At 50.5% G+C, this 25,552-nt stretch overlaps 1 protein-coding gene across 4 annotated transcripts; it reads right to left on the bottom strand.

The window, feature by feature from the left end:
- Positions 1 to 961: 961 nt before the first annotated feature.
- ABCC10 (ATP binding cassette subfamily C member 10) lies at positions 962 to 24,539 on the bottom strand. Of its 4 annotated transcripts, XM_084622461.1 has the most exons (23): positions 24,318 to 24,539; positions 19,741 to 19,938; positions 16,494 to 17,874; positions 15,222 to 15,449; positions 14,687 to 14,843; positions 13,637 to 13,776; positions 13,461 to 13,540; positions 13,123 to 13,294; positions 11,996 to 12,094; positions 11,546 to 11,735; positions 11,010 to 11,084; positions 10,081 to 10,269; positions 9,390 to 9,525; positions 8,701 to 8,896; positions 7,777 to 8,120; positions 7,425 to 7,594; positions 6,270 to 6,430; positions 5,572 to 5,825; positions 5,018 to 5,163; positions 4,415 to 4,512; positions 4,025 to 4,137; positions 3,280 to 3,371; positions 1,405 to 1,539 (listed from the first exon to the last, which is right to left on the bottom strand). In XM_084622461.1, the coding sequence occupies exons 2-23, from the start codon at positions 19,899 to 19,901 to the stop codon at positions 1,535 to 1,537; spliced, it is 4,587 nt and encodes a 1,528-aa protein (XP_084478587.1). In that variant the 5' UTR covers positions 19,902 to 19,938; positions 24,318 to 24,539; the 3' UTR covers positions 1,405 to 1,534. The 4 variants fall into 4 exon arrangements, with proteins under 4 accessions (XP_084478584.1, XP_084478585.1, XP_084478586.1 ...); XM_084622458.1 differs by lacking the exon at positions 3,280 to 3,371 and having other exon boundaries at positions 962 to 1,539; positions 24,318 to 24,535; XM_084622459.1 differs by lacking the exons at positions 3,280 to 3,371; positions 24,318 to 24,539 and adding an exon at positions 24,196 to 24,304 and having other exon boundaries at positions 962 to 1,539.
- Positions 24,540 to 25,552: the final 1,013 nt, after the last annotated feature.

The following is a 25,552-nucleotide window of genomic DNA, read 5'->3' as shown; positions in this document are numbered from 1 at the left end:
GGGCATCCTCAGAGTGGTGGAGAGAGGGGCTGTGTGGTAATGGCAGGGTCCCCAAACTGCACACTAGGAGAACGAGATGGGTTATGAGTCTGTCTAGCCTAACTATGGGCAGTGGGAGGGGAAATGGGGAGAGATCTCACACCAAAGGATGGAGGAAAACTCCCACCCATGGGGAGGTAAGAAAGGGAGGTTCAGCTTACATAGGCCAACGTCATTGTGTGGAAGACATGGATTCAAAACCCAGCTCTGCTGCTCCCTCATTCCCTGCCCACACCCCAGATCCCCAGGCTGGTAGGCTCTACCCTATCATGTGAGATACCCAGGCTTCAGTCTTCATTATAGGGGCCTCTCTCTATGGCCAAGCTGGAATCAGAGCAGTGCTGAGGAGCTTTGAGGAGAAGATTTCTCCAGCCTCCTGAACCAGAAGGTTGTGGAGCTGGGGGAGGAGGGATATAAGATCTCCTTTGGAATAGTGCCACCTAGATTAACTTTGGAGGCCTTTAAACACCTGAAGGGTGTGGGGTCCCCGAGCAGCCATAACGAGTACAACATGCAACACTGACACCATCTCTGGGCACTAGCGTATTTGTACGCACAGGGGGCCAGATCCTGTCCCTGACCCAATGCCCACTATTCAGTCTGCTGAGGCTGTGCCGTAAGGAAACCACAGCTCAGGGGAGGAGGTATCTGCAACCTGTGCTGGGCTCCCAGCATGCGAAAGGGCTTACTCCAGCAGGAGATGTAGGGACAGAGGAACCATGGCTCCTAAGCACTGCCTGTCACTGGTGTCAGTGTGGAGAGTCATGGACTGCTTTGTGGAGGCCGGTGAGGAGACTGCACCTGAAAACTGTGTGAGTGAGGGAATCTTCTGACTGGGAGAGGGATTGTGAGGAGGCCTGGTTCTGGGGAAAGGGGAGCAGTGATGAGGGCCAGGGCCAGAGCCAGAGAACAAACAGAGAGCTTAACAAGGACATTTGCTCTTTATTTTAAACCATGAGTCCTTCACTGGGAGTCACTGATTCACTTAACAGTAGAGAATAAACCCTCATTACACCAAAGGGGATGCTGCCCCAAGCCAGGAGCATGTTTCCTCATCCTAGGACTCTTGACCCAGACCAGTAAGTCTCAGTCCAACCCCATCATGGCTCGGGAGACTGCTCCTCGTCCTCCCACGACTTCCCGCCTGAAACAAGGTCCACTCTGAGCAGGACCCAAGCCAAGAGCCAGTGTCACCCTCTGCTGTCCTTTGTGCAGGCTAGTGCATCCCCTATGGCAGCTCCTGGCCCAGCAGGAAGTAGGTAGTTGCCTGCACCCACCAGCCTGTTGGGGTCCAGCAGAGATGGGGGTTGCAAGTGTGCAGCCAGGAGGTGCTCATCACTGGTCTCAGTCCTTTAGCAGAGAAGTCATTGCTGCCCACTGGTCAAGAGTTGCTGAAACAAGGAGTCTTCCCTCTTGCTGAGGACAGCAGGTGAATCCAGCTCCGCCACCTTCCCCCCATGCATCACTAGCACACGGTCTGAGTCCAGGATAGTGTTCAGCCTGGTGAGAGCAAACATAGAAAGATGCATGTGTGTGTGTGTGCGTGGGTGTCTTGGTCTGTGCAGGGGGAGACACACCAAATACTGCTCCCCCATTCATTTGCACAGAAGCCTGAGACCCCCCCACATAGGCACCAATATCTACGGAGCCCTTCATCACAGTTGCTGAGGGAGCACTTATATACACAGGGATCACTCCTTCAGCGCTAAAATGCAGCCATCTCTGGGGAGAAATCTGGGAGCTGTTTAACAGGAACGCTACACAACAACTTTCAAGACAGAGTGAGAAACCAGGAAGACAGCATTTCTCGTAGGTGAGAGCAGGAAGGCTGGGAGTCAGAACACCTGGGTCATCTGCCTGGCTTTTCCATCAACTGGCTTTGTGAACTTGGGTGAGTTATTTTGCCAATCTGAGCCTCAGTTTCCCTATCTGTAAAATGGGGATAATGATAGCCATTGCCTCCCGGGGGGCTGGGAGCCTAAATTCATTCCTGTCTAAAGCACACAGAGATACAGTGGGAGGATGTAGTATTATTAATGGTATTAGAATAAACTGCATGAAGTCACAGCACTGGAATTGGATCAGAACTGACATTAATAACCCAACTCTTACAGAAAGTACGAGTGGATCTTCACATGGACCCCAGGTGGTCAGGATCTCAGTTTCCCATCTCCCCCAAAAGACAGAACCTCCTGCAGCCCACAGTGCCGGGCTGGGGCACGAGTCAGTCCTGATGGAGTGAAAAGTACCAACAACTGATTCTTTTGCAGCACCTGGATTTCCCTAAAGGTCTCCCATCCAAGTAATGACTTAGTCACATACATCAGAACAGCCATACTGAGTCAGAGCAATGGTCTATCTCCTATTATTTTTAACTTGGTGTCAGCAAACCTTATACTATAAGGCATTATCTGCGGCTGCAACATTGTTTTAAAAGCAAAAGAGCTTACTCAAACCAGCCAGGCCTGAATTCTATTAAAAAGGGTTAAAAAAAAGCCCTTAGGCCTTCAGCAGGAAGACCTCCTCCACTTCCATCCCCTCGACTTAACTAGTGGCCATGCCCTGGGGTCTCCAACATTATGAAAAGGGGTAAATAACACTTCCTTATTCACTTCCTCCACACCATTTCTGATTTTATGGACCTCTGTCATAACCCCCCAAGTCGTCTCTTTTCCAAGTTGAACAGTCCCCTTCTTTTTAATCTCTCCTCAGATGGAAGCTGCTCAATACCCTTAATTATTTTTGTTGCCTTTCTCAGTGCCAGTTCCAATTCTAATGTATCTTTTTTGAGATGGGGCGACCAGAACTGCACACAGTATTAAGATGAGTATAGTCTACAGCCTGAGGTGGCCTGGCTGCAGCATGCTCTTCCTATCCATCAGTCCCTTCTTTCTCTTGGAACTTTTTAACCTAGTGGTAATGGCCCACACCAGGGGAGCAAGGGCATCCCTGGCCGGGAGGTGGCAGTGCAGTCTCTTGTCCTCTGCCTGTCCTGCAGTGCCCTCTACTGGGCAAGACCAGCTCCGTTTCATGTTCTGCACCCTCTCTGCTCTCCATGATGGTGGGGAGCTTTGAGTACAATTGTCAGGCTCTCCGTTTTCTATATTCTCAACCCCTTTTCACCCTCTGAGGCTACAATACCCCTGTTCCACTTGGCAGGAAATTCAGGGGCTCCCTAAGTCCCTATCAGACAGCTTCCAGCAATATATAGAACATGCTGGGTTTCCACCTGGCACCTACCAAAGAGAAGAGTATCTGGATGCTCCTGGAGACTGGCAGTCAGGTGGACTGGGGCCCAGGGGCAGGAGCTGAAGGGGGATGGTAAATGTCTGCTTCGCTCCAGAGCAGCAAAAGGAAACAGACAAGTTTGCACTTGAAAAATCTTGTCATGCTGATTTCACAGGTCAACTCACATATGGGGCTGAATATCAAGGTGGGGGCAAACACAATGCTGAGACTGTGGGTGTGGCCAGCACTGGGCATGGTGAGTGGGTAATGCTGGGGCTGTAGATGTGGCTAGTGGGGGAAGGCTGGCGCTGTGGGCATGGTGAGTGGTTAATGGTGGGGCTGTGGCTGGTGTGGGAAGGCTGGCGCTGTGATGAGGTGAGTTTAAGAGCAGAGGGCTGTCCCTTTCTCCATAAGGCATTTAGAAGGCTCACAGGGTATGTCTACACTGCCTCTGGCAGCCAGCCTCCCAGCCAAGGTCCAGAGACTTGTGCTAGCAGGGCTCATGTTAGTGCTCTAACAATAGCTGTGCAGATGGTGCTTCAACATTATGGTTTGGGCTGGGCTCAGGGTCTCACATGGCCCCCCGTTCTCCCCCCAACTTTAAAACCCGAGCTCTAGAACAAGCTGCAACATCTACACAGCTATTCTGAGAGCAGTAGTGTGAGCCCCTCTAGCACAAATCTGTGGACGGGGCTGGAAGGCTCTTTCCCCAATGCAGAGGAGACATGCCCTTGGTGTGAGAGGAAGCCGGCTGTACCTGTGAGCAATCATGAGCACAGTTTTGTCAGCAAAGCGCTGGCGGATCGTCTGCTGTAGCAGCTGATCGGTCTTCTGATCCACACTGGCTGTGGCCTCATCGATGCACAGCACCTGCCAGCGACACAGTGACAAAGTAAAGGGTATCCCAACACCATAGGAGGAGATCTCTGTTCCTGGCCCAGAGATACACCTAAGAGGGCACCATAAATCAGCTCACAGCCCTAATTCCCATACACATCAGACAGTCCATTTACTCACTAGGGCCTCCTGACACAGACTCCCTGTCCTGCCCTACTATCCCCACAATCAGGAACAGGCACCCCCTCTCCAAACAAGTAATTTCCCTGCTTTGAGCAGGGAGAATCCAGTTGGAGTTAGCAGCACTCACCTTGGCCTGGGTCAGGAGGGCTCTTGCCAGACACACGAGCTGCCTCTGTCCCACCGACAGACTCCTCCCTCTCTCCCCCAGTTCAGAGTCCAGTCCACCTGCAAGTAGGCAAGGACAGCTCTTATCTAGCAAGGCTTTGGTTAGAGCCCCTGCACAGCATGCCTGGGCCAGGAGCTTCCAGCTCAAGACCTCATCTCTGCTCAGTCCCAGCCCAAAGCCTTGGGATTTTAGACTCGGACAGAAGCAAGATTTGTCACTAACAGTGTGTGTGTATCCTCTGCTAGGATCACAAAGACTAGTGTGTGAGACTTGGAAGCCCCTATTCTTCCCCCACACTGGATCCCATTGGGGGTTGGCCTCCCTTAGTCAGTCCTGCAAGAGCCTTGCCTACTACCCCCATCAGATAAACTCACCTGCTTGTGTCCTTCCACTGGACCTTACAGGATTCTGTTTGGGCCTCACATGTCAATCCCATTGGACCCCACTGGGGTCTTGCCTCCCCAGAGCAGATCTTGCTGCATCTAGGCCCTTGACTACCACCTCCAACTCACTGGCTCTGCCCACTGCCAGAGCCTCCTCATCTCCTGCTGGCATTGGACTCACCCATCTGAGTAATCACCATCTGTAGGTGGCACTGCTCCAGCACCTGGTATAGGTCAAAGTCTGTATGTCGCCCCAGGGGGTCCAAGTTCTCCCGGATTGTCCCACTGAACAAAAATGGGTCCTGGGGGATTATGGCCAGTTTGGATCTGCAGGGAGAGGAGAGATGAAGGCTTAGCGGGTGGGAACAGCACGAAAGCAAAAGGCCTTTCCTCTGAGCCAATGGTAACCAGGCTGGCCCTGACTCTCCTGGGCCGGTCCCAGGCATGGGCATGTAAACAGGGCATGTTTGAGACACACTAGGGACCAGGCAGGGCTCTTCTCAGCCTAGGAGTCTCAGCACACACAACCAGGGCAGGAGGGGCTCAGGAACATTTCAGCAACTGATAGGAAACTGCCACAAGCAGCCAAAAGTGGCCAGAAAGGATCTCCACTAACCAACCCCCTCAGTATCACTTTGCTGGCAGCCATTAGAACCAGAGTCCTGTCTCTGGTGGAAGGGCTCCTGGCTGGACCCTAAATGACATTTGCTCCTCCTTCTGCTCTGCCCACCCTACCTCAGACTCTCCAGGCCCACTGATCGGCTGTCAACATTGTCCAGGAGGATCCGTCCCCCCCTCAGCTCCACCATGCGGAAGAGTGCCAAGAAGATTGTAGATTTGCCAGATCCAGTGCGCCCCACAATCCCCACTTTCTCTCCAGGGTAGATGGTGAAGGTCACCCCATCCAGAGCATTGGGCAGTCCTGGCCGATATGTCAGAACCACCTGCTGGAACTCCACGTGGCCCTGGCTCGGCCAGTCAGGGGCAACCTCAAAAGAAGAACAGGATGAGACCAAAGTGTGACCAGGATCAACTACCAGCCCTGCCCCACTTGCCACCTGTCCCTTTACTTGGCTTCTCTGTTCCTGACCATCCCTGACTCTAAGCCTCCTCTGCACTTCCCAATCGCACAACAGCCCTGCTCCACCCACCCTGCCCTTCTCCCACTGCACAAGAAGACCTTGGGGGCGGGGGAAATGGGGGGTTGGTATTAGGAAAGGGCAATTGCTCTGAACAATTCCTGTAGATCAGGCCAGCAGTCCCCAGTGCCCACTCATTAGATCCCTGTAATCATCTCCAGCCACCGGCTCATCAGAGCCCTGTGGGACACCTGAGCAGATGGGAAGAATGCACAGACAGGAGAGAGAGTGCAAAACACAGATCCATGAGATGGGATGCAGGCCAGACCTGGAGGGCTGAGTGAGAAGTTTTACCTGGACCAGCTGCTCCTGGGGCTCTATGGGGATGTCTGTGGAGTACTCCTCTGCTCGCTCCACACTCACCATCATGGTCTCTGTCTGCGTGAAACTGGAGATGAGGCCTGACAGCAGGTTTGTGACAGACAGGGCATACGAGAGGGCCAGGCCTACAAGACCTGAGATGATAAGAGAGCACAGCAGGCATGTGAAGGAGTAGAGAAAGCAGGGGACACAGCTCCAGCCAGGGAGGACTGAGGGGGACAAGGAAGGAGCCAAAGCACCAGGGGAAGGTTATAAGCTGGCAACCCATCTCTGAGATAGGGAGATGGAGGGGGAGGAGAAGAGGCTGAGGATCTACCTCCTGGGAAGGTGGACAGAGCTGCAGCTCTAGGATAGGGAACAGGATGGCCTGAAACCAAGTGCTTTGGGCTCTGTGTTAGATCCTGGCTAAGGACTGGACAGCCATGCTGGAAGAATGACTGTGGTGAGAAAACTACTTTGAACAAGAGATTCAAGTTTGTTAAGTTAGGTTTTAGTCTTAGAAGCATATTTTTACGTTTGTTTGTTTGTAACCATTTCTATCCCAATTTCCTTCTACTTAGTATCACTTAAATACCGGGGGCCATGAATCGGTGTTCATGTCGCACTCCCTGTTAGTACCCGGCCCAGGCAAGCTAATGATCTGACCCGTGGACCAAATTCAGTGACGAATCCAGGTCACGTGCCACCTGAGGCACGTTGCGTATACACTAAGAAGGCTCAAATACCTGTTCTTTGTTAATAAACCTAATCTTGTTTTATTACACAACCCTTTCAGTGCAGCATTTCCAACTGAAGAGTAAAATCCCCAGGCAATCTAACAGGCTGGTGCTGTCTCTTTAAAGAAGCAGAGAACTTGATCAGGTTTTGTGAGTGCTGCACTGAGCGGGGCTGAGCACTGCAGAGGAGATAGCTTTGGGGAGACTCGGGACTGGAAGGGCTGCTGGTGCCACCCTGCAAGGAGTAACCAGGCTGGTGGAAGCCAGGATGAGGTCACTGTGCTGCAAGCAGGCTGCTGGTATCAGGGTTCTGAGCCAAAGCTGCACAGCACAGAAGCACCCAGGGTTACTGGGCAGGCAGTGACACAATCCCTTACTGATCTGGGTGAACTTCCAAAGTTTCACAGCACACCTGGATTTCCCAGTTGCCTCTGGTGCTGGATGATGGCGATTCCTGCTATAGCTGTAACCACAGCAACTCCAATCATCTGCAGGCGGATGTCCAGCCACTGCATGGCGGTGTTACTGGCAAAGAGGCAGCGCTGGTTCTGCTCCAGTCGCAGCTGATTCTCTGCCTCAAATCTGAGCCGGGCACAATACAGTGGTTAATGTCAGGATCAGTCCCAGGGTCCACTGCCCTTCATCTGTCACCCCAGCCAGCCCCAGGGCCAGAAGCTCTAGGTAACACCCTTGTCCCTTACAAGAGTGAAAGCCCCAAGTTCTCCAGGTGCTGTCACCCTCCCCATCCGAGGAGCAGCCCTCACCTGTCAGTGGCCCGGGTGGCTCGGATAGTGCTCAGCCCTGTCAGGGTCTCTGAGAAGTGGGTGTAGATGGGGGACAGGGTGAGGCTGTAGAGGCGCTTGAGCTCACGGGAGGTACACCGGTAATAGCGCTGGATGGAGAAGTAGAGGGCAGCCAGTGGCAGCAAGATCAGGCCAATCCAGGGCAGCCCATAGGTTATCATCACCAGCATGCCCAGCAACCCAAAGACATTGGCCAGGAAGATGTTGAGGATGAAGGGCAGGCTGTCGTCCACACAGTACAGGTCCGAAGAGAAGCGGTTCAGGATCCGGCCCGTGGGCGTAATGTCAAAAAAGGTCACCGTGGCCTGGCAACATGGGAACCAGAGTGGTAAGAGCCACACTGGACTGGGACAACCTTGGAGAGGGAGCGGTGCCCCTGGAGTTATATATAGCTTGGCTGGTAGATGGCCCAGCAAGCAGCCACTATTCAGAATGCCTGAAGAGAAGCAGGACTGAACATGGACAAGGAAGGAATTCCCAGCCTGCACTGGTCCAGCAGACCCAGACTCCAAACCCCTCTCCCCCCGAGTGTAGAGGTGCCCTGCTGGAATGGGCATCCTCAATCCCCAGCAGCAGCACACATCTCACAAGGCACAGCCAGCCACCTTCACAATGTGGTGGCTTCAAGGTACCTCTTGCTGTGGAGAGTTGAGAGGCAGGCATAATGATTGCAGCCAAGGGGTGGGCGAGCAGGTCAGCACTCCAGTGAGCCGTGACTATCTCTGTTCCCCCTGCCCCCATTTGTGACTATCTCTGTTCCCCCTCCCCAGCTGAGCATGTCAGCACTCCACCCCATTTGTGACCATCTCTGTTCCCCCTGCCCCCATTTCTTTCCCCGAGCTGAGCTCCTGGGACCTCACTCCACCCCACCCTTATGACCGATACCTTCATCACTCTCTGGAGCAGCCGGCTGTGAATGACAGTGGCAGCGCGGATGGTGCCGTAGGCAAAGAGGAAGGCCCGTAGGATGGTGAAGACCGAGTTGGCCCCAGCAATGCCGCCATACACCATCAGGTAGAAGTTCACATCCAGTGTGCTATTGGGATGGACTGGAGCTGTGCCCAACACCTGGATGCGGGACCTGGGAGAGAGAAGGAGACAGAACGTGCTTCAGCCACAGTGCGCACTATGCCAAGGCTGAAGCCTAGAGCCCCTGAGACAGCAAACACAAGGGCCAGGGTGGGGGAGAAGCCAGGAGTCCTTATTCCCAAGGTGGGCTACCAGCTTCCTCCTGCTGTTCATCAGCCTTGGCAAGCTGCAGCAGACTGATCCCTACAATTCCAGCTGTAGGCGCTCTCCACCCCCAAGAGCCTTGTGCAGCCAGGGGGGTCTTCCATCTGCCTCAGACAGCAAATCCAGCAGCACCTCTTCACTACCCGTTTGCGCTGGGCTGGCCTTTTTGTCCCTATCTAGCTCGCACAACCATATTGGCTCTATGCAATGGGGGTGTTTAGCCAGCTTCTATTCACAGCAAGAGGCCTTTGCAAAAGGGGCACCAAGGAGCAACTTTGGAGACTATTGCTCCCCCGACAGCCAGATCACACCAGCTCCTGAGCCAACCTATGCCCACTTACACAAGCCCCGCAAGGGAGAAGAGCAGCAGCTGTGGGGAAGGGACAGAAGCTGACAGGGGCCTCGTGGAGATGTTCGCCATCTGGGGCAGGTTGGAGATCCAGTGTGACAACCACCAAACTGAGACATTCCCAGATGCTGCAGAGATACACAAGAGTCAGTGCAGGGTGGGGGTTAGACTCTGCTTCAGCCAACATGGGGGAGAAGAGCAGGAAGTGGAGCTGAGCTGGGGCTACTCTGAGGAACTGCTCTTACCACCTCACTACCCAGCCTAACCTATACCCTGCCGTCCATACATTCGCCACTGCGGTTACTTGAGCAGTAGAGATGACAGCCAGCAGCCATAGGAGCCAGGTACAGCAGGTCCCCTAGGGAAAAACAGTCTTCTATGGAGACACCACCCCACACCCCAGTGTCCCCCATGGTAGCAGGAGCACAAATTAGGACACAATGTCTTACCCTCACTCTGGCTAAGGGCTCTGGACAAACCCTTCAACTTGATGGGCAGGAAAGTGCTGAAGTGGCCCCGGCTGGAAAGTTAGGAGGATTGGGCCTTCCTCCTGCAGGGGCTAGGGAGAGAGAGAAAACCAAGTCTGCCACCCCCCAGGGACCCCTCATATATCCGGGGAGCACAGCAAGGGAGCAAGAATGGAGAATGGCCCAAACAGAGCATGGAGCGAGCTGCTGCCTTACCTTGCATCAGGAGCAGGGAGAAGAAGATGGACAATGCTAGGCAGCTGCCCACTGCCAACCAATATGCCCTATACACCTGAAAAGCTACTGCCCCTTCTTTCTTTTCTTCCTCTCGCTGGAGGAGGCAGTTGGCTTGGCCCAGTTCCTCCTCTATCTCCATGTCCTCCTCCTGGCCTTGCTCAGCAGGGACTGGGGGAAAAGGCACAGGTCAGTGCAGCATCAATAGGACCAGCTCCTCACTGTAAACAGGGCAGGTCTATGCCAAAGGGAAGGCTTCACCATATTCCTAGGAGGCTTTCTAAGGTTTGTCCCCTCTTCGTTCCCTTTGCAACAGAGTCCATGCCAGCTGCACCCTGTACCATAGGCCTCTATCAGGAAATCCTGCAGCAGGTGGGAGTGCAGATCAGCTTACTGCTTCCTGGCCAGTATCCGATGGCTCCTTTACCCCAAGCACAGAAAATACCCCTGGCCCACTGTGCGAGGTGTGGGAATGGGGGTTCTTTTCCAAGCCCTACAGCTATCAATTTAATTACCCCCATTTCAGCTCATAACTGCGGATGTGATTACTGCTAAGGCGCCAGGAGAACTCAGAGAAACCTGTGTATTCAGACCTTTTCCACATATATTGTATGCTCTTATTTCTGCCACAAAAAGAAGGCAAGGCCTAGTCAGCAGATCAAGCACAGGGCTGGGAACCAGGAGTCTAATAATCCCAACTCACCCTGTGATGTTAGGCAAGTCACTTCCTCTGTCTCCCTCAGTTTCCCTTGGCTGTTTTCCTGCTCCACCCTGTCCCATTAGAGCAGTTGTCTTGAACTCCTGCTTGGAGGTCAGATAGTGGCAGTAGGCGGTTACGCATGGATGTTTATCCTGAGCCACAGTGACCCCACCCACCCTCACCAAAGCCCCTCAAACTGCCATATATTGACCTTTATTCTGCCTCCTCTTATTCTCATTGACTTTGGGAGTGGCTTCCACCAGTGGCAGGATTTCAGATGGGGTCCCTGGAAAGAGAGCGAGCGTGAGGGCTTTATACACTGCAGAGATCCTAAGAACCGTATGCTAGCTGCAAAAGTTCAGCTAGCTATTTGGTACAAGACAGCCCAATTTACTTCTACCTCTGCCCTCCTATTCCTCCATTCAGCACCCACAACCCTACAACCACTGCTCCACAGCTTCCTGTCCATGCACTGTGTCTTACCCCAAGACCCATCTCTTCAGATTCCGTCTGCTTTATCCATACTCCTGTACATTCACCATGTCCCAGTTCTCCCAGCTTATCCAGTGTTCATCTTCCCCTGGGCTTCCACTAATTTACCCCAGCCTCTTTGCAGCTGTCTGCTTTGATCCTCTATGGCCATTTTCCATCCAAACTCACAGCCCACCTGTCTGTTTGATAAGGCTGGGACAGAGTTCTTAGCCCTCTGGTACACAGACTGAAACAAAAGCAGGTGTGCCACTGTACCTGTCTTGACTATTCTGCCATTGTCCATGAGCAGCAAGGTGTCAGCCTTCTCTAAAAACTCCGTCCTGTGTGTGCAAAGAATCCTGGTCTTGTGTTTGAGAACTCCCAGAATACATTTCTGCATAAGGTGATTGGCTACATCAGCATCAACAGCTGCCAGTGGATCATCAAGAAGATAAATCTCCTTCTCCTGAGGAAGAAGAGACAGTGATACATCTCCCAGTTCCATCAGTGCCAGCTTTCCCCAGAAGGTGGTGTTGTAGAGAAAGGTGCATTGGCTTGGGGCTGTTCCCAGCTCCTTTACCGCCAGCCTGCTTGAACTGGAAGAGCTGGAGGATGTGCAGCAGGAGCTCTGGCTGTTGGACACTTCCTGCTTCTCTAGCCCAGCCTTGGCTCTTGGATAATGCACCTGCAGCAACTGGCCCTCTGTAGGGTCACTCTCCTATTTACCTGATAAACGGCTCTAGCAAGGGCGATTCGAGCCTTCTGTCCCCCACTGAGGGTCACTCCATTCTCACCTACCTCCGTCTGGTCACCTGCTGGTAAGATCTAGAAATGAAATGCACAAGATAATCCATTTAAAAAGTTGCTTCACACAGACAGCATGACATAGGGGATGCAGAACCAGGACTCCTGAGTTCTATTCCTGGCTCTGACACTAACTCACTATGAGACTTTGGACAAGACACAAGTGGCCTGATTTTCAGAAACTCTGAGCACCCACAACTCCCGCTAAAATCAAAGGGAGCTGCCAGAACTCAGCATCTTTGAAAAATCAGACCATAAGCCTCCTTGTGTTTCTGCTTCCCTGTCTGTGCAATGGAAGGACAACAATCCCTCCCTCCTGGGTATTGTAGGAGAGTTCATCAGCTAATGTTTCTAATGTGCTTCCTGGATGGGATGTGGGGATTACTGATTGGAGAAGGGTGAGGGCTTGAATCAACCTAGATGAGCAATTCTTTCCTTCCAGTTCTCTTTAGGGTTGAGGCGTGGAGCATCATCAGACCTCTGAGAGATTTGATGCTGCCTCATCTCCCAAAAGGAGTCTGCTTTGCAGTTCCTTGGGACATCTGGGGCTCCTGCCTTGCTACTACCAGCAGTCCCACATGGAGGACACAATTTCAGGCCTCTTCTCATCCTGTGTGGCTCCACCAGATTCTGGGGAAGGACTTTCTGCTCCAACAAAGCATTGGCTTCTGATAGTTTCCCTGTAGCCAGAACCTGACTGCTTATTAATGGGAGTACTCAGGCAGCCTCAAACAACCTCTCCGTTTCTTGGGATTCAGAGCTTTCTGCTCCTCAGGACAAGTCTTAGAGGAAACAGTACAAAGTGTTGTCAAGCCAACCTCACACATGAGCCTCTGCCCAAGGGAAGGGAAGTGACTCAATGTCAGGGACCAGTAATGAAAATGAACAAACAGCTAAGCTGTGTGAGACACATGGCACATTTGGCTTAGGAAGGAGGGAGAGGCTGGGGAAATAGGTTCTGTGCCCTGATGGAGAAGTTAAGGTTCAGGCTGAGATTCATGGCAGGGCACAGGGAAGCCAATGGGATGTTTTCATCACAAGGCACTCACATTCAGATCATCGGAAAGTGCACAGCCCTCAAGCACCTCGTGGTACAGCCTGGCATCATAGTCCCTCCCAAAGAGGATATTCTCACGGACAGTGGTAAACTGGATCCAGGGCTCCTGCGTGGCCAGGCCAAATCCTCGCTCCAGATCCCAGACATACACTTGCCCGCCAAGTCTGCAAACACCCCAGAGCCGGGTAGGGGAGAGAGGCAGAAAAGGAAAGGAGAAGAAATAACATGGGGAAAGTGTGCCTGGCAAATGGGTCTACCCATGGAAAATCCCCTGTAGCAGAGGTGCTGGAAGGTGGGACAAGGGGAGAGAAATGTCTTTTGGCTATTTACCTGTTGAGTTCTCCAGTGATTGCTGCAAGCAGAGAGCTCTTCCCACAGCCAACCTTCCCAACAACTCCAACCAGCGCCCCCTGCAGAGGGAAACAAGCAGCAGAAGATTTATTGGATTAACACTTGGTCCTTCTGGTGATGGCTCCCTCTTCCATATTCCCTGCACCCCCACTCACCTTTGCCACTGCCAGGTCCTGAATGAAGATCTGCAGAGTCCCTCTGGACAGGTGCTGCCTGGTGCTCTCCTCCCGGGCTGGTGACCAGGAGAAGATGGAGTGACGCATTTCCAGTGCAGAGGATGGGTCTGTGGGGCCATCTGGCAAAAGAAAAGCAGCACAGCCACTGCATTAATCCTCAAGGATCAAAAGTGCACGGGAGACACTAAGCTGGGCTCAGTCACTCGGGTAGTATGTTTCCGAGAGAAGGCACCCAGACAATCTCAGATGCTGGTAGCACCATCAGCTCCACTCCCAAACAGAGTAGGCAAGGATAAGACACAGCTCTGACACACTCCCTGCAGCTGTACAAGGCCACTGTGTGACACTGAGACACTTCCCTGTTGTAACCTCACCTTAAAATCCTTCCTTCTTTCTCTCTTCCACCTGTCTCTGAATCCCTGTAGGAAGCAAGTGGAGACCCAGTGACTCCCATGGAGTCATTCCAAGAACAAACTGGATTCCCTGTGTCTGAAGGTGGAAGGAACAGCAGGGAGCTGGCAACAGGGAGTCGGGGGTGGGGGAGAAGGGAAATATGGTAGAGGGCAGTGCAGAGGTTCCACCCATTCTGCCAACCAAAGCCAACAGGGCTCATGGCTTCAGTGTCAAGGGAGATTTTTGAGAAATGAGCAAGCAGCCTTTGCTTTAGGAATATACAAAGGCTGGAATCAGCAGGCACAGGCATGGTTTGTTTGGTGCTGGTGGAGAGTAATACTACTGCTCTGTCCTCTCCTGGGGACACTTCCACAGGTCCATGGTGTGCGCTCATCTCAGACTGACTGAAGGAAGCACAGCTCACTACTCAGCACTCTAGGGAGTTCAGAGGAGGTGGAGCAGTTACCTAACTGCACTAGGGCCAGTGAGCCCGGTTCCTATAGGCTTGTGCCATATACACCCCAAGTACCTTCTGTGTTCAGACTTCTCCATTCTCTTCCCACCCCACACATGGAAATTCCATACAAAAGCCTACAGCATCCATTCCTGGTTGTGTCCCATCTCTTGTCTCCATACCAGTGGTGTAATAAGCATGCAGGTCCTGGTCAGAGAGCTCGAGGAAACACTGGATGCGATCCAGGGACACTTTGGCATCCAAGATTCCATTCAACACCCAAGGGAAGTTATTGAGGGGAAGAATCAGCATCCCAACAAGCGCCAAGGCTGTAAATACCTGTGTCAGAGAGGGAGACAATAAAGAATCGGGGGATAGTGACCCTTTGGCACCCCCCTTACATACACAAAGAAGAGTTTCACAGATTAGAGACTATCATGGGGAAGGGGAAGACAGCATGGACAGATGTCCTTGCATCTGTGGGAAGGTCATGGCTTACAGAAGGGTACTGAGTTCTATTCTCAGGGTGGCTACAGCTGCACTCAGCATGATGGGCTGAGCTCTGTCCCCAGGGGACATTCCAGAAAAATGCAACCCCATGCGGGAGAGGTGCCCCCACTGTCATTATGCTTAGAATAGTTCTGAAAATTCCCCTCCCACCTCACACATCAGTCTGAGCAGAGCAATGGGGTTGCACAGGTCTCCCCTGTCATTCACCTTGGTGGCAGTGAGTTGGTGCCCCAGCAGGACATAGGTGATGAAGATGACAATGGAGACGACTACTGGCAGTGCTGCCCACAGGTACACGCACACGGCATCCAGGTACTTGATGGCTCGCAGCTTTTGCAGCTCCTTGGCTCGGCAGGCATTTATCCGGGCGCCGAAGTGCTGCTCCCAGGTGTAAAACTTGATCACTCGCATGCCACACAGGAACTCTGTCATTAGCTGTGTCAGAGAGGCAAGCAGAACAGAACAGTCCCAGAGCCATGTCACACTAGACACTAGCCAGACAGATCTGACAAACAGGGGACAAATGATGGAGAAACAAAGGGCTAGGACATGTCTACATGTGGCAGTAGCAGCAGTCAGGAGTTCTGACCCCTCTTCCCTGATGATACCCCCTTCTATTTGAGCTCTGTGGTGTTCAGTAAAAAACTAAACACTGAGTATTTAACGTCTGAGCAAAACAACTGGCTCCTCACATAAGGTTCATCCTGCAGAGCAGTCCCAACTTATCTAGAGAAGACCACCGTGCACACTGGGGGAAATATAAACTAGATATAACTTCCTTCAGGAACATATTGCAAAAGCTCCTACAGATTTGCTGTGTGTATGGGAGTGAGACTTAAGTTTCTATGCTTCCAAAATATGGGTTGAGAGTTGCCAAAGGATTGGAAGGGCTGGAGAGAGCTCTGTCGCCATTGCAGATGCTAAATTAAAACATTACAATAAAATCCTATCACTCTGGAGCCCAGGACACTTGGACAGTAATCCCAAGAGGGAAGAGTCAGTGGTGGAGATGCTCACATGACAGAAGCAAGAAAGTGGATGACACTGACTCTGAGGTTGCCAAATCAGAGAGGCACAAACCCACCATACAAAGGTGAACGCATGCACGCACTTTGAACCAGCAGTGGGCAGGGGTCCCAGAATTAGAAGGCATCAGCGGGAAGATGGGATGGGAGTGTCTCAAAGGAATGGGCCCTGGGTTCCACAGTAACTGCTACTCACAGGACAGGGATCTATTGGAGAGACTGAACATGTCAGGGAGGCAATGGAACATCTGAGAATGGTATTACAGAACAACTTCCCTCTAGGTGGAATCACAATGACATTGCTTTGCACTGAGCTCCTTGGGTATCTCACCTTTCTGCTCTCCCATCAGGGTTTTCGAGGTCCCAGCTCATTAAATGGGTTCCACAATATGTATCCAAAGTTCTAAGAATGACCAGGAAAAAAATGCAGCAATGAACCCAAAGACTGCCTCACCTTAACTCGTGTGTCTTTGTGCTTCAGCATCTCCTTGTTGTTCTCCATGATACGGTTTGCTATGACCTTGTTGACAGGCACAAGCAGCAGGGCCAGGGCCAGGCCTCCCAGGAAGGCCACCCCCACCTGCTGGTAGAGGAGGTAGAGGGTGATGGCAAACTGGAAAGGGAGACTCCAAACCTCATGGAAGCTGATGCAAAAGTTGACCAGCCGATCGGTGTCTGTGCTCATGAAGTTGACAATCTCACCCATGGTGAAGCCAGCCAGACTGCTGCCGCTAACCCGCAGAGCCTTGCGATAGATGGCAGAGATGACTGCCGCACGCACCATCAGCATCACCTTATTCACCTCATAGCTGAACTGGTTCCGCAAGAGAGCACCCAGGAAGGAGCCAGCAAAGAGGCCAAGGGCATACAGCACCCCATGGCTCAGAGGCTCCTGGTGCGACTCCATGAAGCTAACCAGCAGGTTCAGGAGCAGGGGACCTGAGAAACCCAACAGGCTACCAGCCAGTTTGAGGAGCCCTAGGGAGTAGTAGCGGAGCCCAAAGGCTGCATGCAGCACTGAGAGGAGTTGCACAGCCTGCTGGGCATCACAGCGGCTCCCTGAAGAGGGGGAGGCATCTCCACTCCCATCACTTTTGGTGACAATTGGGCTAGTGGAAGACACTGTATCTTCCTCCTCTTGGATGAGAGCTGCTTTTTCCTGCCAGCAGGAGTAGAAATGGTCATGGACCCTGGCAGCCTGGAGCCGTCGAGGTAGCAGATAGACATCCTGTGGCCGATTCAGCATCCACTGATAGCCACGCTTCATAAGAGGGTTCATCCAAGCATAAGAGAAGCGCGAGAGCCAGCTTTCACCATCCTCTGCCACTCCCTGCCAGTTAGGTGCTGGGATCCCTGACTCTGTGATGAGAGGTTCACGCTGCCAGGAGTCATTGATGGAGCAAAAAACTTGCCTGCTGGCAACAGGAGTAATATACCCGATCACATAGATAAGTAGAGAGGCCAACTGCAGGCAGAGGATGGAGAGTCTGCAGATGTGAGCAGCATGGAGGTGGGGCCAGGCCACCCCATTCTGGCAGTACCATACCAGTGTGATGATAAGGGCAGGGACAGGGAAGAGGGCTAGGAGCACCATGGCTGCAGGGCCACGGGAGGAGCCGTACGTAGACCTGTAAAGCATGAGGAGTGCCAGGCTATGAGTGAGCCATGCCAGCAGAGCAATGCCACTTGCCAGCACTACCAGATACAGGGTACCCAACTCCTGCTGAGTGATGGCTGCTGAGATTATATCAAGGATGGGGAGGCAAGTGAGTACGAAGGAGGCAGCAATTCTGCATTTCCAGCCAGGTCTGTGGGAAGCCCCTGGGACAGGAGATCTAGTGGAGAGAAAGGTGGTGAAAGCTTCAGAGTGGAGCCAGCTACCATTCCATCACCTCTGACTCACTCCTCCTCTTCTCTTCCCACAACTATCCAGTCACCCCTAGTTCTCACCCATACAGAGGGTGGCAGGCTCTGTGTCCCATTCAGAGCTTTTTAGGAAGATAAAAATTGCCATACCTGATCAGATCATTTGTCAATATACTCTGGTATCTAGTCTCTGACAGTGGCCAGTAGCACATACCTCAAAGAAAGATGCAAGAAACCCCACAGTTGACATTTATGGGGAAAATTTCTTCCTAACCTGTGATACTTGGTGGTTGAATTAGGTCCTGAACCAGGACGGTTTAAATCCCTGCTAAATATATATTTTTATCCTCTCTAATATAACTCTGGATAATATAACTCACGTTCTTCATACAAATTTCTGATTCTTTTTTGATTCCTCCTAAACTTTTGACCTCAGTGATGTCTTGTGGCAAAGAGTTTCACTGGCTAATTATCCACCGCATAACAATTTCCTTATCAGTAATATATTTGTGGCCTTTCAATTTCATTGACCATTCTCTTGTTTGTGAATTATGAGAAGGAGTAAATAGGAAACCATAATATAATTTCTGTACACCATTTATTACTTTGTATATTCTCTCAATGCCATGTTGTATTTATATCCTCTCTAACCTAAATAATTTCAATCTCTTTTCATACAGAAGTTTTTTTCAGGCCTCTAATCCTTCTGATCACTAGTCTCTGAACTCCCTCTATTTCTACTCAATCTTTTTTGAGAATATAGCAACAGCAGCTATATACAATACTTCCAGGTGAGGAAACTGATTAGTGTAATGGCATTATAATATTTTTCTCTATCCAATCCCTTATACAGAATAAAGGATGCATTTGTTTAACAATCTATCATTGCAAATTGAGCAGATGTTTTCACTGAGCTGTCCACAATGATGAACACATCTTTCTCGAGAGGTTACAGTTAATTTAGAACCCAGCAACATGTAGGACTTTTCTTGTTTTAAAAAATAATACAACCTAAGGGACTGGAGGGAGTGAGATACAGAGAATATATGTGCTTGGCTAAGAAATGATTCAGGAGGGACATGATAACCACCTACAATTATGAAAGGAGCCGGAGGAATTGTTTAGGATGGTACCTAAGGTATAACTAGGTCAGGGGTTCTCAGACTGGGGGTTGTGACCCTTCACGGGGTCACGAGGTTATTACATGGGGGTCACTAGCTGTCAGCCTCTACCCCAAACCCTGCTTCATCTCCAGCATTTATAATACTGTTAAATATATAAAAAAAGTGTTTTTAATTTATGGGGGGGGTCGCACTCAGAGGCTTGCTGTGTGAAAAGGGTCACCAGTACAAAAGTTTGAGAACCACTGAACTGAAGAGGAAGGAGAAAAGACGTACAACTGGCTTAGCTATGGTGTGTAATGCAACAAAACACAAACACAGGATAAATATAACTTTTTCAAAAGGGAATATGTCAGCTGAATATCAGGAAATATTAGCGACAATTAGGCTTGGGCATCATCTCCCCAAGGGAAACGGTGGAATTTCCATTGGTTGGAATATCTGAAACTGAACTGGACAAAACCCTGGGGAATAGACTATACGGCTAGATTCTACACTGGCCCTGAGAGATACGGATGGACTAAACAGGACCGAATAGTCTTTTTCACTCTGCATATGCTCCAGCACTCCTCCCAAAAGGGAGTAAACACAAGACTGTCAATGTTTCCTGCAGGCAGCTGCCACGTGACACAGAGAGAGATGATTTCCACCATTCAGGAGCCTTTTCCCACATTCTTCATTACAATGCAGAAGAGACACAGATGGCTACCGTACCTTGGAGTGCCGAGGTAGCAGGCGCTTACTAAAGCAAGGATTGCGTGAGGGACAACATTCAAAATCAGCTGGTTAAAGCAGTGACCAACACTACCATGGACCCACACAGGAAGTGGGTCTTCCGGCCTGGTACCACACAGATCAGCCAGGATCTCTTCCATCTTCTCTTAGGAGCCAAGTGCAACAGCCAGAGAGCTCCTAGGGAAGAAAACAGGAAAGAGAATGAGTTAGGCACACAGCTAAATCAAACACAGCTTGAGATAGGAAAGGAAGATTCCTCCTTTATTAATAATAAACTCCTTGCCACACTGCAGGTCCCTTGTTATGAGGATCTCAAACAATTTTACAAACATTTATTACACTTTACTGCCTTCCCCTTATCCCCGTGAAACAGGTAAGACACACACAGGATTAACTTCATCCATGACTATAGCCAGATGAAATTTTTCATGTGAAACTTTTTCTTGCTGAAAATTGTAGATTCAGGTTGATGGAAACCTAGGGAGGTGGTGGAATCTCCATCCTTAGAGGTTTTTAAGGCCCGTGTTGACACAACCCTGGCTGGGATGATTTAGTTGGGGTTGGTCTTGCTTTGAGTAGGGGGTTGGACTAGATGACCTCCTGGGGTCTCTTCCAACTCTAATCTTCTATGATTCTTTGAAACATCTAATGAATTTGTGTCAAATTGTTTTGGTCAAAATCCCAACCCCTGCCAAATCCACAAAAGATCAAAACATTGTTTTGACATTTTTGAAATGAAATATTTTGATGTTTCAATTCAAAACAACTTTTTGTTTCTAAATTCACTTCAATTTTACAAAAAATAAAAAATATTGAAAATATTGAAAACAAAACATTTTGTTTGACCCAAAACGACATTTTCCCCCAAATTTTTGGTTCACTAAAAATTAGATTTTTTTGTTTTTGTTTTGGGTCAACCCACAATTCCCTCTCCCCTTGATTTTTTGGAATGGCCAATGAACTGAAAAGTCACTTATTCGTACAACTCTCCCAATGACTGCTATGTGACTATGCCTGGAGTGGAAAACAGCAGTTTTTTAACAGTGCACAGCAATATTATGCAACGCTTTAGAACAGGAAGCAGAAGAGAATCCTATTCCAATTGAAACTGCCAAGGGAATTTAAAGATTACCTACAAAGGAAAAAAAATTGAACTTGTGCTCATTTTTTGCCTCTTACTGATACGTACAGGGGCCTGGAAATGTTTTGTTATGAAAAGGGTTCTTTTATATTAGCAATTCCGGTCCTGTGCATCATGATAAGGTTGACAACTGGAGAACTAGTGAAACATGACAGCATGACATTACAACAGTTAAAAGAGTGAAAGCTGCAGTAATTAAGGGAAAGGGCATTTTAGTCACTGTTTTAAACACTGGGTTTTTGTTAGCGCCTATTTAAAGAAGTATGGATAGGATGAATGGACTATAAGGTGGATAGAAAACTGGCTAGACTGTCGGGCTCAATGGGTAGTGATCAACGGCTCAATGTCTAGTTGGCAGCCAGTATCAAGCGGAGTACCCCAGGGGGTCAGTCCTGGGGCCAGTTTTGTTCAACCTCTTTGTTAATGATCTGGATGATGGGATAGATTGCACCCTCAGCAAGTTCACAGGTGACACTAAGCTGCTGGGGAGAGGTAGATACGCTGGAGGGTAGGGATAGTGTCCAGAGTGACCTAGACAAATTGGAGGATTGGGCCAAAAGAAATCTGATGAGGTTCAACAAGGATAAGTGCAGAGTCCTGCACTTAAGACAGAAGAATCCCATGCACTGCTACAGGGGGACCGACTGGCTAAGCAGCAGATCTGCAGAAAAGGACCTCGGGATTATAGTGGATGAGAAGATGGATATGAGTCAGCAGTGTGTCCTTGTTGCCAAAAAGGCTAACGGCACATTGGGCTGCATTAGTAGAAACATTGACAGCAGACTGAGTGAAGTGATTATTCCCCTCTATTTGGCACTGGTGAGGTCACATCTGGAGTACTGCATCCAGTTTTGGGCCCCCCACTATGAAAAGGATGTGGACAAATTGGAGATAGTCCAGCAGAGGGCAACGAAAATGATCAGGGGGCTGGGGCACATGATTTCGAGGAGAGGCTGAGGGAACTGGGCTTGTTTAGTTTGCAGAAGAGAAGAGTGAGGGGGGATTTTATAGTAGCCTTCAACTATTTGAAGGGGGGTTCCAATCAGGGTGGAGCTCGGCTGTTCTCAGTGGTGGCAGATGACACAACAGGGAGCAATGGTATCAAGTTAAAGTGGGGGTGGTCTAGGTTGGATATTAGGAAACACTGTTTCACTAGGAGGGTGGTGAAGCACTGGAATGGGTTACTTAGGGAGGTGGTGAAATCTCCATCCTTAGAGGTTTTTAAGGCCTGGCTTGACAAAGCCCTGGCTGGGATGATTTAGTTGGTGACTGGTCCTGCTTTGAGCAGTGGGTTGGACTAGATGATCTCCTGAGGTCTCTTCCAACCCTAATCTTCTATGATTCTACATCAAGAACTAATTAAAATATTGTAGACTTTGAGCCCTCCCCAGCAAACCAGGGAAAACTAGACTATGGCTATGTCTACACAACAGCCTAAGTCGTCAAAACTTAGGTCACTCAGGGGGTGTGAATACTGTTGTAAGGAGAGAAGCTCTCCTGCCAACATAGTTTCTGCCGCTTGTGGAGGTGGGGATTTCATGCCGATGAGAGAGCTCTCTCCTGTTGGCATAGAGCATCTTCACTACATGCGCTGCCAGCTGCGCCACTGCAGCGCTTTAAGTGTAGACATGCCCTTAATGTGCCTGAAGATATGTCTGCACTACAAGCGCTACATTGTCAAAACAAGTGCTGCAGTAGTGTAAGCACTTGCTACAGCGACAGGAGGGGTTTTTCCATTGTTGCAGTAAATTTGCCACCTCGAGAAGCAGCAACTAGGTCAACAGAAGATTTCTTCCAGCAACCTAGTGGTGTCTACACCAGAACTTAGGCTGGCTTAACCACATCTCTCAGGGGTATGAAGTTTTCACACCTCTGAGGGACATAAGACAAACCATTGGTCCATCTAGCCTTGCATCCTGTCTTCTGACACTTGCAGTGCCAGATGCTTCAGAGGGAATAAAAAGAACAGAGCAATTACTGAGTGATCCATCCCCTGTTGTCCAGTCCTACTTTCTGGAAGTCAGAGGTTTAGGGACAACTGGAGCATGGGGTTACATACCTGACCATTGGCTAATAGTCACTGGTGGACCTAATCCAGTTATACTTTTGGCCTTCACAACATCCCCTGGCAATGAGTTTCATGGGTTGACAGTGCTGTGTGAAGAAGTATTTCCTTATGTTTGTTTTAAACCTGCTGCCTGTTAATTTAATCAGGTGATCCCTGGTTCTTGTGGTATGTGAAGGGGTAAATAACACTTCCCTATTCTCTCTCACACCATTTACGATTTTATAGACCTCTATCATATCCCCTCCCTTCTCATTCCTAAACTGAATAGGCCCGTCTTTTTAAATCTCTCCTCCTATGAAAGTTATTCCATAACCCTAGTAATTTTTGTTACCCCTTTCTGTACCTAGAAGTAGCTAGGTTAATGTAAATTTTACATGTAGACCAGGCCTTCCATATCCAAGGTTAAGAAAATAAGCAAAGCCTTCCCCCACCTCACCCCCTATTTTTAAAAAGGTTAAACCCTCTTTCAGGCCTCTTCCTCCATCATAAAGCAGCAAAGAAAGAAAGAAAAAAGGCACCAAGCCCCCTTTCTACAACAATCCTCAGCAGGTCACAAACTTGTTTCCTTGGATGGGTGATGGAAGGGGGCCAAAATTATTTTCCCAAGCTGGATTCAGCGAAACACTTGGTCTCAGCAAATCTCAAACCTAATTCCCATCACTTTGGGTACAACCCTGACTGGGCCCGAAAGGAGAGAAAATGCAATTTACTAGGGCAGCGAGGCAGTTTTCCAGCTCCAAAAAAAAAAAAAAAAAAAGTCCCATCCTGCCTGGGGCCGGGGAGAGGAAAGCTGGTAGGGATGGAGCATCCAACAAATCAATCTCCGGGGAAGGGGGGTAGCAGGGTGTCTCCCTTGAGCGCAGCCCTCGCTGGTTGAATGAGAGACACGTTCACTGGGAAGCGAAAAGTCCCTTCCATCGAACCAGACACCGGCCCCGTTTCCCGCCCTCGCACCTTCCGCCCTTGGCCGTTTCCTCCCCAAACCCCGCCCGGTCCCGCGGGGGGTCGGCCGGGCTCCTCCTTCCCTCTCGCAGCGGCTGTCCGGGGCGGAGCGCTCGGGAGGGACGTGGCCAAGGCAGCGGGCCCAGCCCGGCTCTGGGAGCTTCCAAGCGGAGCCCGGGGCCCTCTGGCCTCGGCTGAGCCTCGCACACCCGCCCGGGCCGCAGCGCCCGCCCCAGCCGCCGCCCGGCCCGATGCCCGGAAAGGGAAGGGTCCCCCGGCCTACCCGCCAGGGGCAGGCAGTGAGGACAGGGCCGGGGCCGTCCACAGCACCCGCCAGGGGCTCGGGTGATGTCATTGGCTGCCGCCCCCTGAGCGGGCGGCCTTTGACCCCTGCCCCCGCGGTACCTGAGCGCGTCCCTGTCTCCGCTGGGCTCGCGAGGACGAGCCCGCACCCATTTCCTCGCGGTTGCGCTCCCTGCCGCCGGGAGCGCGTACTGCTGCCGAGCCGGCCTGGCGACGGCGAGCCAAGAAGGACAAACCCGGGCCGTGTCCCACGGCGGGCCTGGGCGCAGTGTCCGCGTCAATCCCGAGCCGCTCCGGTGGCAGCCGTGCAGGGCCCTAGGGCGGAGCGGGCAGGAGGGGAAAGCGCCCGTCCATTGGCTCTGCACAGGGGAGTGTCAGACCAGGAGGAACCTCGGCCCTGGCCCTGCAGTGAGACGGGTGCAAGCAGACCCCTGTGCTGGTGCAGAGACCTCTGGAGTTCAGCTGGTTTTTGTGCAGGTGTAAGGGTCCACCCGCAGAGATCTGATTTCCCAATGGGTACCATAGCCAAGGGTGCCATTCAGAAGACAAACATCCAGCATTACAAAGTAATCGCATATGTTATTCATCAGTTAAGTAAATCTATGCCTGCTACCATAAAGTTGATGGAGAGACACTACAGAGACAGTCAAATCAACAAGGCAAATAATAAAAAATACAAATTAGAAAGCAATAGAATTTGAGACTCTTGACACACAAAGCAATAACCCCAAGGAATATACAATTTGCCAATGACACTACAATGAAAGGAGTTGCAAACACTAGGTTAGAGAAATGTAATACAATGGGGGGAACAGAGATAAAAGAGAGGTAGAAAATATTTAAATAAATTGAGTTTTAAAATATGCAGCTAGTACGTCTGGGGAAGGGTAACATATGGGAAGGAGCAACCTGGAAAGTAGGAATGGCTGAAAGAGATGTATGAGTGACTGAACAACAAATAAGACATGGCCTTGCAAAGTGACACAGCAACTAAGCAGGTCAATGCAATTTTGGGCTACATACAGAGCGTCGTATCTTGGAGTAGAGAGTTCACAATCTCGCTCTAATCAGCTCCACTGCAACGGCTTCTAGAATATTGTGTGCCATTTTGGGTACCTCATTAGCAGAAAGATGACAAATTGGAGGGAGATCAGAGAAGTGCATCAAAACACGTTTGTGGGTCAAGTTATGAGGAAAGGATAAAATATGTGCAGCTTAATGAATCTGAGTTCTTTAAATATTTGCCTAACTAGTACACTGGGTACATATACAAATACTATGCAGCCTTCCTTCCCCTCCCACCCCCCAGAAAAAATGCCTAGAAAGCAGATCGGTGT

The sequence above is a fragment of the Lepidochelys olivacea genome (assembly GCF_965140295.1).
Source record: "Lepidochelys olivacea isolate rLepOli2 genome assembly, chromosome: 3".
NCBI lineage: Eukaryota > Metazoa > Chordata > Testudines > Cheloniidae > Lepidochelys > Lepidochelys olivacea.
Note: the sequence above shows the minus strand (reverse complement) of the source record. Positions and strands in the feature narration are given on the sequence as shown.